At 53.1% G+C, this 14,188-nt stretch overlaps 1 protein-coding gene across 5 annotated transcripts; it reads left to right on the top strand.

The window, feature by feature from the left end:
- The first annotated feature begins 69 nt into the window (after positions 1–69).
- CALML4 (calmodulin like 4) lies at positions 70–13,113 on the top strand. Of its 5 annotated transcripts, XM_063716202.1 has the most exons (5): positions 70–1,718; positions 1,810–1,840; positions 7,301–7,441; positions 9,309–9,497; positions 12,809–13,113. In XM_063716202.1, exons 1-5 carry the CDS (start codon positions 1,716–1,718, stop codon positions 12,904–12,906), a joined length of 462 nt encoding a protein of 153 aa, XP_063572272.1. In that variant the 5' UTR covers positions 70–1,715; the 3' UTR covers positions 12,907–13,113. The 5 variants fall into 5 exon arrangements, with proteins under 5 accessions (XP_063572272.1, XP_063572274.1, XP_063572275.1 ...); XM_063716204.1 differs by lacking the exon at positions 1,810–1,840; XM_063716203.1 differs by lacking the exons at positions 70–1,718; positions 1,810–1,840 and adding an exon at positions 1,847–5,079.
- The last annotated feature ends 1,075 nt before the right edge of the window (positions 13,114–14,188 follow it).

Below are 14,188 nucleotides of genomic sequence, written 5' to 3'. Positions count from 1 at the left end.
GTGCTGAGGTGTAGCACCCACAGTGCGCCCTACAGCATGGTGAGTTGCTGTATCGTGAACCCTCACGCAGCCATTGCCCCACGCTGGTGTTTTCCATCTGTGCGTCACCCCCCTGGAGACACCTACACACATAAGGAGGGAGTTTGCCGGGGCACCCCAGCACACACTGGCCTAACTCCAAGGAGGCACCTCATCTCTCCTGGAGCCCCTTCCCACAGGCAAGGGGATTCAGAGGGAGCGTGTTGGCCTGGCCGCCTTCAGGCTTCCAGAGTCCCAAGTGACTCCTTGATGTCCTTCTCTCCATCCTCTGCACAGAGGCAGCCTTCCCTCTTCTTATCCCTGCCCCGGGGTTTGGGAGGGGGAGCCTCAAATTCTGACAGGGAGGAGTCGGAGTCCCCAGCTAAAATTCTCTGGGTCTAGAAACGGGTGTAAAGCGATTCTGGGGATGTGATTTGGGGGAAAAGCACACTTTCCACACAGAGGCGGTCAGGAAAGGAGCGGGGAGGGGAGAGTGGGGCACAGGCAGCCCCTTCCGTCCATGCGCCTGTGTGCAAAGTGGCACGATGCCCCCCTTCCTATTGGCAGTGCAGCCCCTGGCCAGCAACCACTCGCACCTGGGCTGGGGGCCCTTGTGTAGGGCACACCTGTGCAGCCACACCTACTTGTAGGCCACACCTACTTGTAGAGCCTCATAGACTCAGCTGTGGACAAAAGCCTCACACCCCAAACAGGGAAATGGGATCTCAAGGGGAAGAAGTCGGAAGCCTCGCACCCTGCCCCCATTTCCTCCTATGTGGGGGAGGGGAGCAGCACGAACTCCTGAAGACTTGGGAGCGTCAGCAGCTTCTGCAGAAGGGGTGGGGCTGAGGGTGGAGAGAGGTAGGGAAGGAAGAAAAGGGGAGCCTTCCTGGCCAGGGTAACCGGCACTAAGAGGCCTCACTCCAAGCCCCCGAGGAGCCTGTGGTGGGGCTGGAGACCCGGCTCAGGCCCCCCCACCACCCTTGAAGTCCTCAGAAGGTGGGAACTGAACTGGCACAGGCTGTGCGCTGGCCACTTGATTTTGCCAGCTGCCCTGTAATTCAGCTGGTGAGGAAACTGAGGCACAGACTGAGGTAGAATGACTCGCCAGTCACTCAGCAAGTCAGCAGACGGGGAGGACTGAATCCCAGCCTGAGAGCACCGAAGCTTGTATCCCTGCAATACCGAGCCCCAAGCCTGCGGGCCCCGGTGCCCATCTCTGAGTTGGGCCGTCTTGGAAGGGTTCCCTTCCTCCTACAAGATGGTGTGTGAGCAGCCTTCAATACGACCCAGGGTGTAAAGTGCCCGACTCTAGTAGGGGCTTGATGGCATCCCCGCCGAGTCCCAGGAGCGAGAGAGAAGACCCCTTCCTGGAGTCCAGGGCTCCCAGGAAGAAACACTGGCATTTGTGCCTTTGCGTTGGCTTCTGGAGGCAGAGAGTCCGAGCCCAGGGAGAGCCTTCTGCAGCCCCATTTCCTCAAAAATCCAGCCTGCCCAGGTGGCGGGTCATGAGCTGTGCTCAGGAAGCTGGAATCTGACCCTGGTGGCATCGGGCCCGGTCTCCATGGCAGCTGAGCATTTATTACCCGGCCGGGCCTCCACCCAGCTTGGCAGACTTTAGACTTGAGGCTGGAGGAAAGGGAACTGAACGCAGTTCTGGGAGCAGCAAGCCCACGGGCAGCAGCCGAGGCCCCAGAATGGTGAGTGAGGGTCTGTGTCGGCCTGGCCGGGGCTGGGGGCGTGAGCCTCAGGTGGAGCCCTCCCCTGACTGTTTTCCTTTCTCTGCTGCAGGCCAAGTTTCTTTCCCAAGACCAAATTAATGGTAGGTTGGGTTTGTTCTTTGATTAGCAACTCAGCAAAATATGGGTCTCATTAGGCAATTTGCTCTGCTCATGTTTTCTTGGTGGGAAGGAAGGTGGCTGGGGGAGAGCTGGGCCCACCCAGGGACAAGAGCTGCAGGGAGGCTGCCGTTGGCGGGGTGGGGGTTGGGGGTAAGCCTCCAAAATAGACATGTGGCTTTATACTTGTCAGTGTGACTTACAAGCCAGGGCGCTAAGACAGCTCACTAGGTTTCCCTCCAGAACCTGACCAGTTGGATTTGGGGACTGAGGGGACTGGGGATGGAGAGACCATTAAAGGTATGGCTGGCAGCAGGGAAAGAGGAGGGGCTTTGTAATTGAGACAACAGAGGCCAGGTCTGCACTCTCTGGCAGGATGCGTCTACTCTCTGGGCCTCAGTCTCCCTATCTGTAAAATGGAGGGTCCACTGAGCCCCCTTTGCCCTGGCATCAAGCCTGGTTTGGGCGTGAGCACTTAATTCCCTGGGTCCTCTACTCTGCCAGCCCTCGACCAGGCTTCAGTTTCACACCGTGCAGCGTTCTATTTCCAGAAGGCCAAGAGCAAAGAGTTGGGTTACAAAGAACTTGGGGGCCCTAACCTGAGCCAGGGGAGCCTCATGGCTGCAGCCCCCCTGCACCTGGCAGGAGAGGCCCAGGAGGCACAGCCAGCTGCTGCTTGAGGTTGTGACCCTGAAACCTGTCCTAACAGTGGATGTCAATGGGCCTGAGAGTCCCCCGAGGCGTCCCATTCCTCCAGGTCTCTGCTGAAACATCGCCTTCTCAGTGAGTCCTTCGCTGGCCACTGGAGATAAAATTACAGGCACCTTGGGCCCTTGTGATCCAGGGTAGGGTCCTGAGAGCCCAGCCAAGTGGGGTTAGGGTTACCCGGGCAGGAGTTCCAGAGTTCTAGGTATTCCGAGCTTGGTCTAGAGGGGCAGGAATTGTGAGCTCCAGGTGGGCACCTCCACATAGAACCCTGGAACTCTTTATCCCAAGAGGAAGGCCAGGGCAGGAGCAGGGACTTTTAAAACACAGGGCCCGGGGCAGCGCCCTCTTGTCCAGGTCTAACGGTGATACTGAATGGTGGACTGAGGGCTGGAGTCCAGCCTTCAGCCTCAGCATCCTCCCACCCATGCCTGGTTTTGAGGCTCACTGACCCTCCCTCCTGGGATAGCCAAAGTTCCCAGAAGGGAAGAAGGTAAATTCTCTTTGTATCCCAGTATCTGACACCAAGAAAGTGGCCATCAGTGTTTAATGAGTGTGTGAAAGACTGGGCGGGGTGGCCTAGCGAAGTGGGAAGAACAGGAGCTTTGGAGGCAGCAGACCTGAAGCCTAATCACCCTTGAGCCTCGGTTTTCTCACCTGTGAAGTAGGATATGCCACCTTACCAGGCTACTGCGAGCCACGGACAGGAATAATGTCAGTTACGTGCTGGACGCTGGGCCAGGCACAGCCAGGTGTCACCCACATGTGGGCTGGGGCTGGCTCACTACAGCTAGCAAGAGCCATAGTTTTAGGAATTTTGCAAGCAGGATGTTAAAGCCAGCCATTATTAAATAATGTAGGATCAAACAGTATTTCAATCCCTACATCTATCTATACAAAAAGTTAAAAAGACAGCCCTATTGTGATCTGTGGAGATGGAGATTTGAAAGAAGTTTCAATTTAATGAATGTATTTGGTACAAGGGTGAGAAATAGTTTAACAGTAGATCACATCAGGTTTAATGACCATTCATTCATTGGAAAAAGAATTGCACTCATTGGCGTGCAGCTTCATTTGTCAAATCATGGTTGAATCGAAACTATAGGTTGGCAATGGATATAAGAGTTGGCAAAACTTGGGCCGAGTGCAGTGGCTCACGTTTGTAATCCCAGCACTTTGGGAGGCCGAGGCGGGTGGATCACCTGATGTCAGGGGTTTGAAACCAGCCTGGCCAACATGGTGAAACCCCATCTGTAATAAAAATAGAAAACTAGCCAGGTGCAGTGGCTCATGCCTGTAATCCCAGCACTTTGAGAGACCAAGGGAGGCAGATCACCTGAGGTCAGGAGTTCCAGACCAGCCTAGCCAACATGGTGAAACCCTATCTCTACTAAGAGTACAAAAATTAGCCTGGCGTGGTGGCAGGCGCCTGTAATCCCAGCTACTCAGAAGGCTGAGGCAGGAGAATCACTTGAACCCAGGAGGCGGAGGTTGCAGTGAGCCGAGATTGAGCCACTACACTCCAGCCTGGGTGACAAGAACAAGACTCTGTCTCAAAAAAAAAAAAAAAAAAGCCGGTCATGGTGGCACATGCCTATAATCCCAGCTTCTTGGGAGGCTGAGGCAGGAGAACCACTTGAACCTGGGAGGTGGAGGCTGCAGTGAGCCGAAATTGTGCCATTGCACTCTAGCCTGGGCAACAAGAGCAAAACTCTCTCAAAAAAAAAAAAAAAAAAAAGTTGGCAAAACTCGTTTGTGGTAATCAAGTGGCTAGATGGAATTTATTTATTTATTTGAGACAGAGTCTTGCTCTGTGCAATGGCATGATCTCTGCTCATTTCAACCTTCACCACCCAGACTCAAGGGATTCTCCTACCTCTGTCTCCTGAGTAGCTGGGACTACAGGCATGCACCACCACACACAAAATGTTGGTAAATATTTTGTAGACATGAGGTCTTACTATATTGTCCAGGCTGGTCTTGAACTCCTGGGCCCAAGCGATACTCCTGTCTCACCCTCCCAAAGTGCTGGGATTACAGGCGTGAGCCACTGCACCCAGCCCTAGATAGAATTTATAATAAAGAATAGTGTGCATTTCCGTATTATTTGTAAATTGTGTGCTACACATCCTTTATGTTTGTACAGTGCAGAGGACACAAGTACATTTATGATCAGAGCTGGTGGTTAAACATCCAGCACAGCTGGTGTTATCCTAGGCCTTGCACAGGTCTCTTTCTTGTCCTGGGGGATTTGCATTTTCAAAGAGAAGACTTAAAGGGGATTTTTAATCCAATTCATTTAACCCAATTAATCCTTTCATTCAACAAATGTTTGTGTCCTTTCTTTGTGCCAGCCCCGTTCCAGGCACTAGAGCTACATACAACAGTGAACACAAAGACGAAAATCCCTTCCTCACGGGGGCGTCACCATTGAGGGAGGGGAACGTGGTGAAATATATGTGCTAGTATGTTAGAGGGCCGACCTGGCAGGAGAAAAAGCAGGAAGGACAGCCGGGAGGTGAGGAGGGAGAGTGGAGAGATGGTGGAGGAAGGGGCCAGCGAGAAGCCCAGCTGGGTCTCCAGCACCCTGTTGTCTTGTTCCAGTGCAGGAATTCCAAGTTCAGATCTGGCCTTCCAGGTCTTTAAAGGTGTCTGAGGCAGGGAGACAGCACGTATCTGATGTGAAGGTGTGATGTGGGCCTCTATTTGAGCCCTGGCCCTGCTGCTGGCAAGGACCACAGGCCCCCAGTGACTGACAGGGCTTGTCGGGGAGTGGTGAAGTGCCCCCATCTGCAGATCCAGGCTGATTCTGGACCCCAAGGGTGCGATGAGCACCTTCCAGCACAGGTCAGGCAGGGACAGCAGTGGGCCTCACCCAAGGGCAAACCCAGACAGAAAGACAAGGTGAGGGTGGCCATGAGAGGTCCCCAGGGGCACCCCTGTAGTGCTAAGGTTAAGCTCTGTGATTGGGGCAGCCCTCTCTCTGTCCCCCTGACGTGAGGTGATGGCACTGTCCCCTCTGGCACTGGGCCCTCTTGCAGGCAATTGGGTTTTATGGGAATCAAAGCTGGTGTCTTAGGCCAGGCTCTGGCCCTGCTTCCCCTGGGCCTCTTCGGCCCCTGCCACCTGGTCCTGTCTTTGGTTTGCCCCTTCGGAAGCTCAGGCTCTGGAATGTTCCGAAAGGGCAGGTGTGCGGGGCTGGGGGTTTCCTCTCAGTCTCTCCACAAAGGCCATGAATTTGTCTCTAAATGGTACATGGCGATCTGCCTGTCTTTAGTGACCCCCCTGAAATCCTACCAGGGAGGCCTGAGTGCCTTCATTAGGGAATATGAAGGGACCCCTGGTCTGGGCTGGGGATTTGAGGGGCTCCTTCTGCATTCTCTCCCTAACCCTGCTGTACTCAGTGGTGTCTGCCCTGGAACTGAAGGCAGTGTGGCCTGGTGGGCAGAGCTGCCCACAGCCAGGCTCTCAGTGTTCCAGCCCTCAATGCCCTGTCCGCCCATGAGAATATGAGGGGGCGTATCACAGGGTTGTGGGGATGAAGCGAGGGCCTGGGGGTGGAGTGCTCAGCAATGTGAACTGTCATTGTTGCTGTCATCAGTTAAGGGGCTATTGTCCAGGCCTCTAAGGACCTACCTGGGTGGTGTGAGAAGCAGGAGAGAGAACAGAGCCCTGAGCCCCAGCCTGGGAGGGCCAGCGCCAGGCCACTGGGTTTCCACGGCTCCACCCACAGGCCCAGGTGCCTCGTCGGGGCTGGACGAGAATCTGCCTGTCCTGATGGCAGCCCCACCTACTCCTAAATCAGATGCTCAGTCAGTGCGGTCCAGGGGCTTTTCCCAAACTCCCAGCTGGCCTTCCTGGGCCTCCCAGGGCGGGGAGCCCGTGGGATGGCTGTGTCAGGCTGGGAGTCTGTGGGACAGCTGTGTCAGCCCTGGAGACTGTGCGTTTAGGGGAGCCTTAGCTCCGGCTGCCTTCCACCTCCACCAAGTACCGAAGGAGAAAGGGCTTCAGACCCTGGGAGAATTTCCCAGCAGGACCCTTTGAAGTCTCTAAGAATAGGACCAGGGCCCAAGTCCAAGGACAGCTTGAGGGCTCAGCAGCCTGGAGGCCAGGGCAGGGGCAATAGGCTCAGAAATGCCCCAGCTCTGATGATGATGATAATATCACCATATGAGGGCCACTCTCTGTCAGGCCTCCTGGGATTTCTGGCTCTCACAGTAATCCTGAGGCCTTATTATTCCCATTGTCCAGAAAAGTTGTGTTTGCAGAGGTCCCCTGGGGGTCTGGACGCCTTGCTGTGGGTTCCTGCTCTCCCCTGTGGACCCTGGAGGGGCACTGTCCTGGGAGTTCTAGTCCTGTGGATTAGGGGGGTGAGGGGGAGGGAGAAGGAAGGAAGAGAGTAGGGAGAAAGGGAAGGGGAGCCAGATAAAATACAGGACACCCAGTTAAATTAGAATTTCAGACAAACAACAAATACTTTTCCAATAGAAGTATACGTCCTATGCAAAATTTGGGGCATACAATAAAAGTATATTCAATGTTTATCTGAATTCAGTTTAACTTGGCAGTCCTGTATTTTCATTTGCTGTATCTAGCACCCTTGGGAGGGAAGAGAGGGATGGAGGGAGTAGGCAAAAGGAAGGGGAAGAGAAAAGAGGGAGAAGAGACTGAGGACAGGGAGGGCGGCATGGGTGGAGAGTGACCAGACGCTGCTGACCCTCCCTCTGGGCTGTGTGCAGAGTACAAGGAATGCTTCTCCCTGTATGACAAGCAGCAAAGGGGGAAGATAAAGGCCACCGACCTCATGGTGGCCATGAGGTGCCTGGGGGCCAGCCCGACGCCAGGGGAGGTGCAGCGGCACCTGCAGACCCACGGGATAGGTGAGTGGTGGTGGGAACAACGGGGAGAGGGGAGGGGCCCAGCAGGTGGGTGCAGACAGTAGAGGTGTGAAAAGGTCAGCAGTTTGAGGGGCAGGTGGCAGGGAGGCCTCCTGGGGACCCAGCTGTGGCAGCCCCAGACCAGGAGTGCCATGCCTCACTTGGGCCTCCTGGAATCCTCATAGCAACCAGTGATACCCCATCTCACAGACCTCGGGATCTAGGCGTTCCAACAGACTTATCAAACCCAGGGAAAAATCGCGCTGACAGCGATCCCATGTTGTTTTATAGAAACATTTCCCTTTGTTGAGTATTTGTCATGTGCTTAGCTGCAAAAACCCTATGAAGTAGGCATTCTCCTAACCTTATTATTATTTTTTTTGGGGGGGGGGAGAGTCTCACTCTGTCACCGAGAAGCTGAAGTGCAGTGGTGAGATCTTGGCCTCCCAGGTTCAAGTGATTCTCCTGCCTCAGCCTCCCAAGTAGCTGGGATTACAGGTGCCTGCCACCACGCCTGGCTAATTTTTGTATTTTTAGTAGAGATGGGGTTTTGCCATGTTGGCCAGGCTGGTCTCGAACTCCTGACCTCAGGTGATCCGCCTGCCTCGGCCTCCCAAAGTGCTGGGGTTAGAGGCCTGAGCCACTGCGCCCAGCTTTCTCCTAACTCCATTTTACAAGCAAAGATCAAGGTTTACAGCCATTAAGTTCTTGAGCCAATGATGGCATCAGGATTAGAACCCAATTCTTCTGATATCAAAGACTGACCTAAAAACTATTGCTAGAAAAAAATGCTGAAAGAAAACCCATCCAAGATGTTACCAAGTGGTTCTCTCTGGTGATGGGATTACGGGTGATTTTTATTCCTTTTATTGTTGTTTCCTGTATTTTCAACAATGAGAACATATACAGCTTTTCATAATCAGAAACAAGTTTTATGTTTTGTTGTGTTTTTTCTAAGAAAAAAAGTAGTTTCAGAGGCTGGGGTTGCTGTTTGCATTGGGGGCTGGACACTCAGGAAGGAGGGACTGGCACAGGGGAAGGGCGTCCGCTGGGAACAGCACTTGACCCGGAGCCCATAGGCTGCTGCTCAGTCTCAGGCCCCCAGCTTCCTCATCTCAGGGGGGTCACCACCATCTGCTAGGGTTACCGGAGGCCCCACTAGAGGATGCCTGCAGTTGCGCTGGGAGCCCGCCCTGGGGCCCAGGTGGGCCTCTGAAGGCCTGCAGCCTGGCGGTGGGTTGCTCAGTGGTCTGATACCTGAGATCTCCCAAGTCCAGCTGCAAAGGGGTGGTAGTTTCCTTGATTTCTGTTCCCTCCAAACAGGAAGTTGTAGTGAGGGGAAGTTTTGATTTCCTGCAGTTATATCCGGGCCAGGGCGTGTGGAGGAGGGGCTGGGATGGAGACTGCAGTGAGGGGAAGGCAGGTGAGCAGCCCAGCCTGGGACTGAGGCTTGAGGCCCCAGGTGGGGGCGCTGATCCATCCTGGTAGATGTGCTGTGGTGGTTGTCAAAGGTGGAATGCACACATGGACCTGTTTCCCTCCAGTTCAGGGCAGGAGGGAAGTGCTAGAAGGGAGCAGAGGAGCCCAGTCCTCCATCTGTGGATGGGAACCCACTTTCTTGAGCTTTGGGGTGATGATAAGCATCATCACTGAGGACGCTGCTGAAATGAAGAATGTCCAGTCCAGTGAGGGGCCCGTCATGAGAACTCGGTGGGAGGGGATGCATCCTCTTCACTGTGACCACTGCCACATCCTGGCATTCCCTGGTCAGTTGCCCTTGAACCGGCTGTGCAGGTCCAGCAGGAGGCCAGCTGGCTTCCTAGGAGTCTTTTTCCCTCTGCTCACTCTGCTGTGTTTGTGGGTTTCCTAGACGGAAATGGAGAGCTGGATTTCTCCACTTTTCTGACCATTATGCACATGCAAATAAAACAAGAAGACCCAAAGAAAGAAATTCTTCTAGCCATGTTGATGGCGGACAAGGAGAAGAAAGGTTACATCATGGCATCCGACCTGCGGTCAAAACTCACGAGTCTGGGGGAGAAGCTCACCCACAAGGAAGGTAACAGCCTGGGTCCTGTCTCCCAACAGTCGGAGGGGCTAGGGAGTTGGAAGGAGGGCACCAAAACCTGGCTGATGCCACCAGGTGGTACAGACCACCTCTGTTGATGCATGCGCAGGAGACTGTGAGCAGATGCCACACTAGGTGGGTGCTGGACTGGAGCCTGGGGAAGAACCAGAGAGCCTGGAGGAGCACAAGGAGAAGTCTGCCAGGGTGAAGGGACAGCCTAGGGGAAACCCAGCTCGGACCCCACAGGGCAGGGCAGCTGGAGCGTGCAGTCTGGTCTCCCCCTGTATTTAAGCTCTCACTGTGGGGCTTCATCTAGTGCATATGACACCCCTGGGAGCACAAGTGCCTGGGGAGTGAGTGGCTCCCAAGCGGCGGCGCAGGAGTGAAGGCAGGTCTAGACATCCCTGCCCTTCCCATCACAGCAGTCTCTGCAGTTGCTGCTGAGGTAGAGTTTCCTAATTGAGGTGCTGCTTTGCTCCCTTTCCAACTCAGGCTGCTCTAAGCTCTTCCAGAAGGGGGCTCCACAGGGAACTTTGCCAGGACAGTTGGAGACAGGCAGAGTTCCTGGTTCCAGAGCCCCATGAGAAGGGGTCTTTGCCTTGCACCTTCCTGCAGCCTAGCAGGCCTTCCTGCCTCAGAGCAGGACGAGGCCTGGGGTCTTCTAGGAAAGCCCTTTGTACCCTATCAAGGGGATCCCCACGCTGGGCCATTTGCAGCCTTTGTTCTTCCAGCCTGCGGACCCTCCTGCCTAGCCCTGCCATGTTCGCAGCAGCCAGCCGGCTCTGCCTCTGCCCGAGGCCTGGGACCCCGACCTTAGAGCCTGGGGTTTCTAGTTAGGCTGCCCTGCTTGCCTGTGGTTGGGACAGGAGAGCTGGGCTTGGCCACAAGTCGGTGCTGGAAAGAGGCTTCAAAATGACGGACTTTCTGTCTCTGGTTAAATCACAATAAACCACTGGAGGAGGGGTTTGAGGTTGTGGCTTGAATCCTGGGTGCCGGGAGACCTCAGGCGAGTCTCCTAACCTTTCTCCCACCTCATTTTCCTTGTTGGAAATGAGGGTACAGTAGGTGACCCCTCAGGTCCCTCTGAGCTACCACTCTACAAATCACTCTGCTCAGATTTTAGCTACTGCCATTAAGGCACAGTGCAGAGAGTTTAAAAATTGCCTGACATATAAAAATTAGCCAGGCGTGGTGGCGGGCGCCTGTAGCCCCAGCTACTCGGGAGGCTGAGGCAGGAGAATCGCTTGAATCCGGGAGGCAGAGGTTGCAGTGAGCCGAGCTTGCACCACTACACTCCAGCTTGGGTGACAGAATGAGACTTTATCTCCATAAATAAATAAATAAATAATTGCCCAACAGCAGGCTGGATCTCCATACCCAGCTTTTCCAGGCTCACCTCTCGTGGCTGTTTTCACATGGATAGGGAAGACATGGGTCATCCTTCCCTCCCAGACTCCCCCCAGGACACTGCCCGGCCCTCCAGGCAGCAGGTGGAGTCAGCAGAGGGAGCAGGGCCTTCTTTTTGTGGTTAATGATCTCTGTCCTAAGCAATGCCATGGCCCCAGACTCACATACATCTCATAACCAGCAGAGGACTGTTTCACAGAAACTGCTGTGTTCCAGACAAGCAGGGACACCGATTTCCCTCCCACTTACCACAGGAGATGGGAAGAATACCAGCAGCAGGAATCCTTTCTCTGGGTGATCAAAAGACAATTTTCAGTTGGATTAAAAAGCATCCTTGGAACGGCTGTGGGTGAAGCCTTCTCCTGAGGCCTGGGACGGGCTGACTTTAGCACTTTGGCTTTCTATGGGTCTTTGAAGTGAGATGGAGTGGAAGGCTATTCTACTCAGGTGTCCTCAGACTTGGCACCTGGCTAAGTGCTGTCCCTCGCCCAGATGGGAAGAGGCTGCAGTGACTGGCCCTGGAGCTGATGTTGGCCTGTCCCCCAGGATGGTTTTAGCTACCTGGCTGATTGTGGAAGCTTCTCCACAAAATGAGATGAATTACAGTGTCCTCAACATTCTCCCAATACTCAGAACTACTATCAATCAGCTTAGGCCAAGGCACGGTGATTATACTTTAGAGAAGGATAGTTAAGCAGAGAATCACAGGATATTTTCTAACTGACCGGAGGTGTGTGTGTGGAAGGTGTCCAGGCCTGGGAAGTTGACACAGGGCAGTGAGATGAGGACGGGCTAAAGAGCCATGGTAGGTTGGCCCCAAGAGGCCATTGTGGAGAATACAAGCTGAAATGGCTCTTGCCAACGCCTGGGACAAGCTATTATTTTATTCCAGGAATCCAGAACCAGAAGAAACAAGCAAATGAAGTGATTTTTTTTTTTTGGAGTGATGGAGAACAATGGCAGTTTTGTATGCTGTGAGCTCTCAACAGAGTTGGATTTATTTTTCTCTCATAAAAACCCCATCCCCCAAACATACTTTTTTTTTTTTTTTTTTTTTTTAGAGGTGATGGTAGCAGACAGTGCTTGTCACCAAGTCCTCTCTTGGGGTGGGGGCAGAGGTGGTGAGGAGCACCGGCTTAGGGGGAGAAAGCAGGCAAGTGAGGAGCAGGCCGAAGCCTGGGCCTGTGGAGGATGTTCGCTCTGTCTGCAGGCTGAGCTGTGGAAGGTAAAAACTCCAGGCCAAAGGATTCTAGAAATACAGGCACAGGGGTCATATTTTCATGAAAAAATAAAAATAAAAGCACAGGGTGGGCCAGGCACAGTGGCTCATGCCTGTAATCCCAGCACTTTGGGAGGCTGAGGCAGGTGGATCACCTGAGGTCAGGAGTTCAAGACCAGCCTGGCCAACACGGGGAAACCCCGTCTCTACTAAAAATACAAAAATTAGCTGGGCGTGGTGGCACATGCCTGTAATCCCAGTTACTCGGGAGCCTGAGGCTGGAGAATCGCTTGAACCTGGGAGGCGGAGGTTGCAGTGAGCTGAGATTGTGCCACTGCACTCCAGCCTGGGCAACAAGAGCGAAACTGTTTCAAAAAAAAAAAAAAAAGCACACGGTGGCATCAGTGACCGAATCCTTACCAGTACACCTCTCTACTCCCTGCCCCTGCCCCTGCCCCTGCAGAAAGCCCGATTAGCTCAAAATGGAATCAGGGTCTCAGGAGTGCAGGGGTGGGTTATCCCTTTCTGTTCACTGGTTTACTTCCTGGTCTATAGGAATAGTCAACTGCACGCTCAGGGAAGACCTTAGGGGAGCTCCAGTCCCCAAAGAACTCACTGTTTGTTTTATAATGGAACACTAAAGCCAAACTGAAATATTAAATGTGATTTATTGCAGTGGATGATCTCTTCAGGGAAGCAGATATCGAACCCAATGGCAAAGTGAAGTATGATGAATTTATTCACAAGATCACCCTTCCTGGACGGGACTATTGAAGGAGGAGAATTCAAGAGCCTCCCCTGGGCCTGAAAACATGGAGCGATTCATTTTTTTCAAAAAAGTATTCTTTTCACTTGGGGGAGATGGCAAACACAGTGGCAAGACGTTACCCAACTACAGAGGAGAGGCTAGCAACAATAATAGATGATTTCAGCCATGGTATGGGCAGATCTTTAATAAAAGATTTGTATTGATTTTATGAACTACCATGAGTCCGGCCCTTTCCAGCATGGAAGGAGCCTACGGTTTGGAGTCTGGCCTGGGTTCCAGTCCTGGCTCTGCTGCTTCCACTGTGACTTTGGGCAAACCATTTCACTCCTCAAAGCCTCAGGGGCCTCACACAAGCTGGATTCCCACTTCTTACCTCATGGAGCCTGTTGAGGAAGGATTGAGCTGATGACTTCAGGGCAATCTACCAAGAGACTTACTCTGTATTTGGGGGCTAGAACCATCTTCCGTATTTCCAAGATGAAGCCAGTGCTAGGTGAGAAGCAGCAACGAACAGAAAGCTGTAACACTTAGGACAATTCTTGCAGTGCCAGAGGCCCATTTACAAATTCTCATTTCCATCTCAACAGATATAGTGACATAGCTCAGGCTATTCATTCATAAACACAGAGTGTAGAGTGAAAACACTGTAGAGTGAAAACACATGCTACAATGAGGCAGCATCAACTGAGAGCAGGAAGAGGGATCTACTTTACACCCCACACCAAAGGAAACCAGATGTGAGCTGCAAAATTCACTGGCCTTGCAGAGCTCAAGAAGGGGGCTTCCAATGCTGTGAGAATTCTGAGCTGTTCCCTGGGCTCTGTTAACAGGCAGAGAGGTTCCGGATGGTCTGCTCAAGTGGCCCACACTGGTCATAGCCTTAAGCCACTTCCCCAGGACTTACGGAGAGAAATAAATAAGGGGATGTAACCAGCAATGGCCAGGGTACAATAGCCCTGGAAAATAGTAGGAGCACTAGGCTTTCTGGGAGTCCATCCAGCTGGGGTGGCTTTGAGTGAGTTAGTTACACAGCTAGAAGGTGCCAGGTTGGTGCTGCCAGAGATTCAGAGGTGCCATACACTTGTCAAATCTGGATCATTCGTAGTGCCAGCACAGTCCTAAAAGGGCTGGAGTACCACACCAACACAGGTAGGGGTGCAGGGCTTCAAGTACAAAGATTTGCATCCATGTATGTATCAAAAGTGGGTTCTCTGGGCTGTGGCTTTGTCTAGTGGTACCACAGTGGCTAAAGCAGAAGAAAACCAAATCAAATGGGATGTGTCTTTT

Source organism: Pongo abelii, chromosome 16 (assembly GCF_028885655.2).
Source record: "Pongo abelii isolate AG06213 chromosome 16, NHGRI_mPonAbe1-v2.0_pri, whole genome shotgun sequence".
NCBI lineage: Eukaryota > Metazoa > Chordata > Mammalia > Primates > Hominidae > Pongo > Pongo abelii.
Note: the sequence above shows the minus strand (reverse complement) of the source record. Positions and strands in the feature narration are given on the sequence as shown.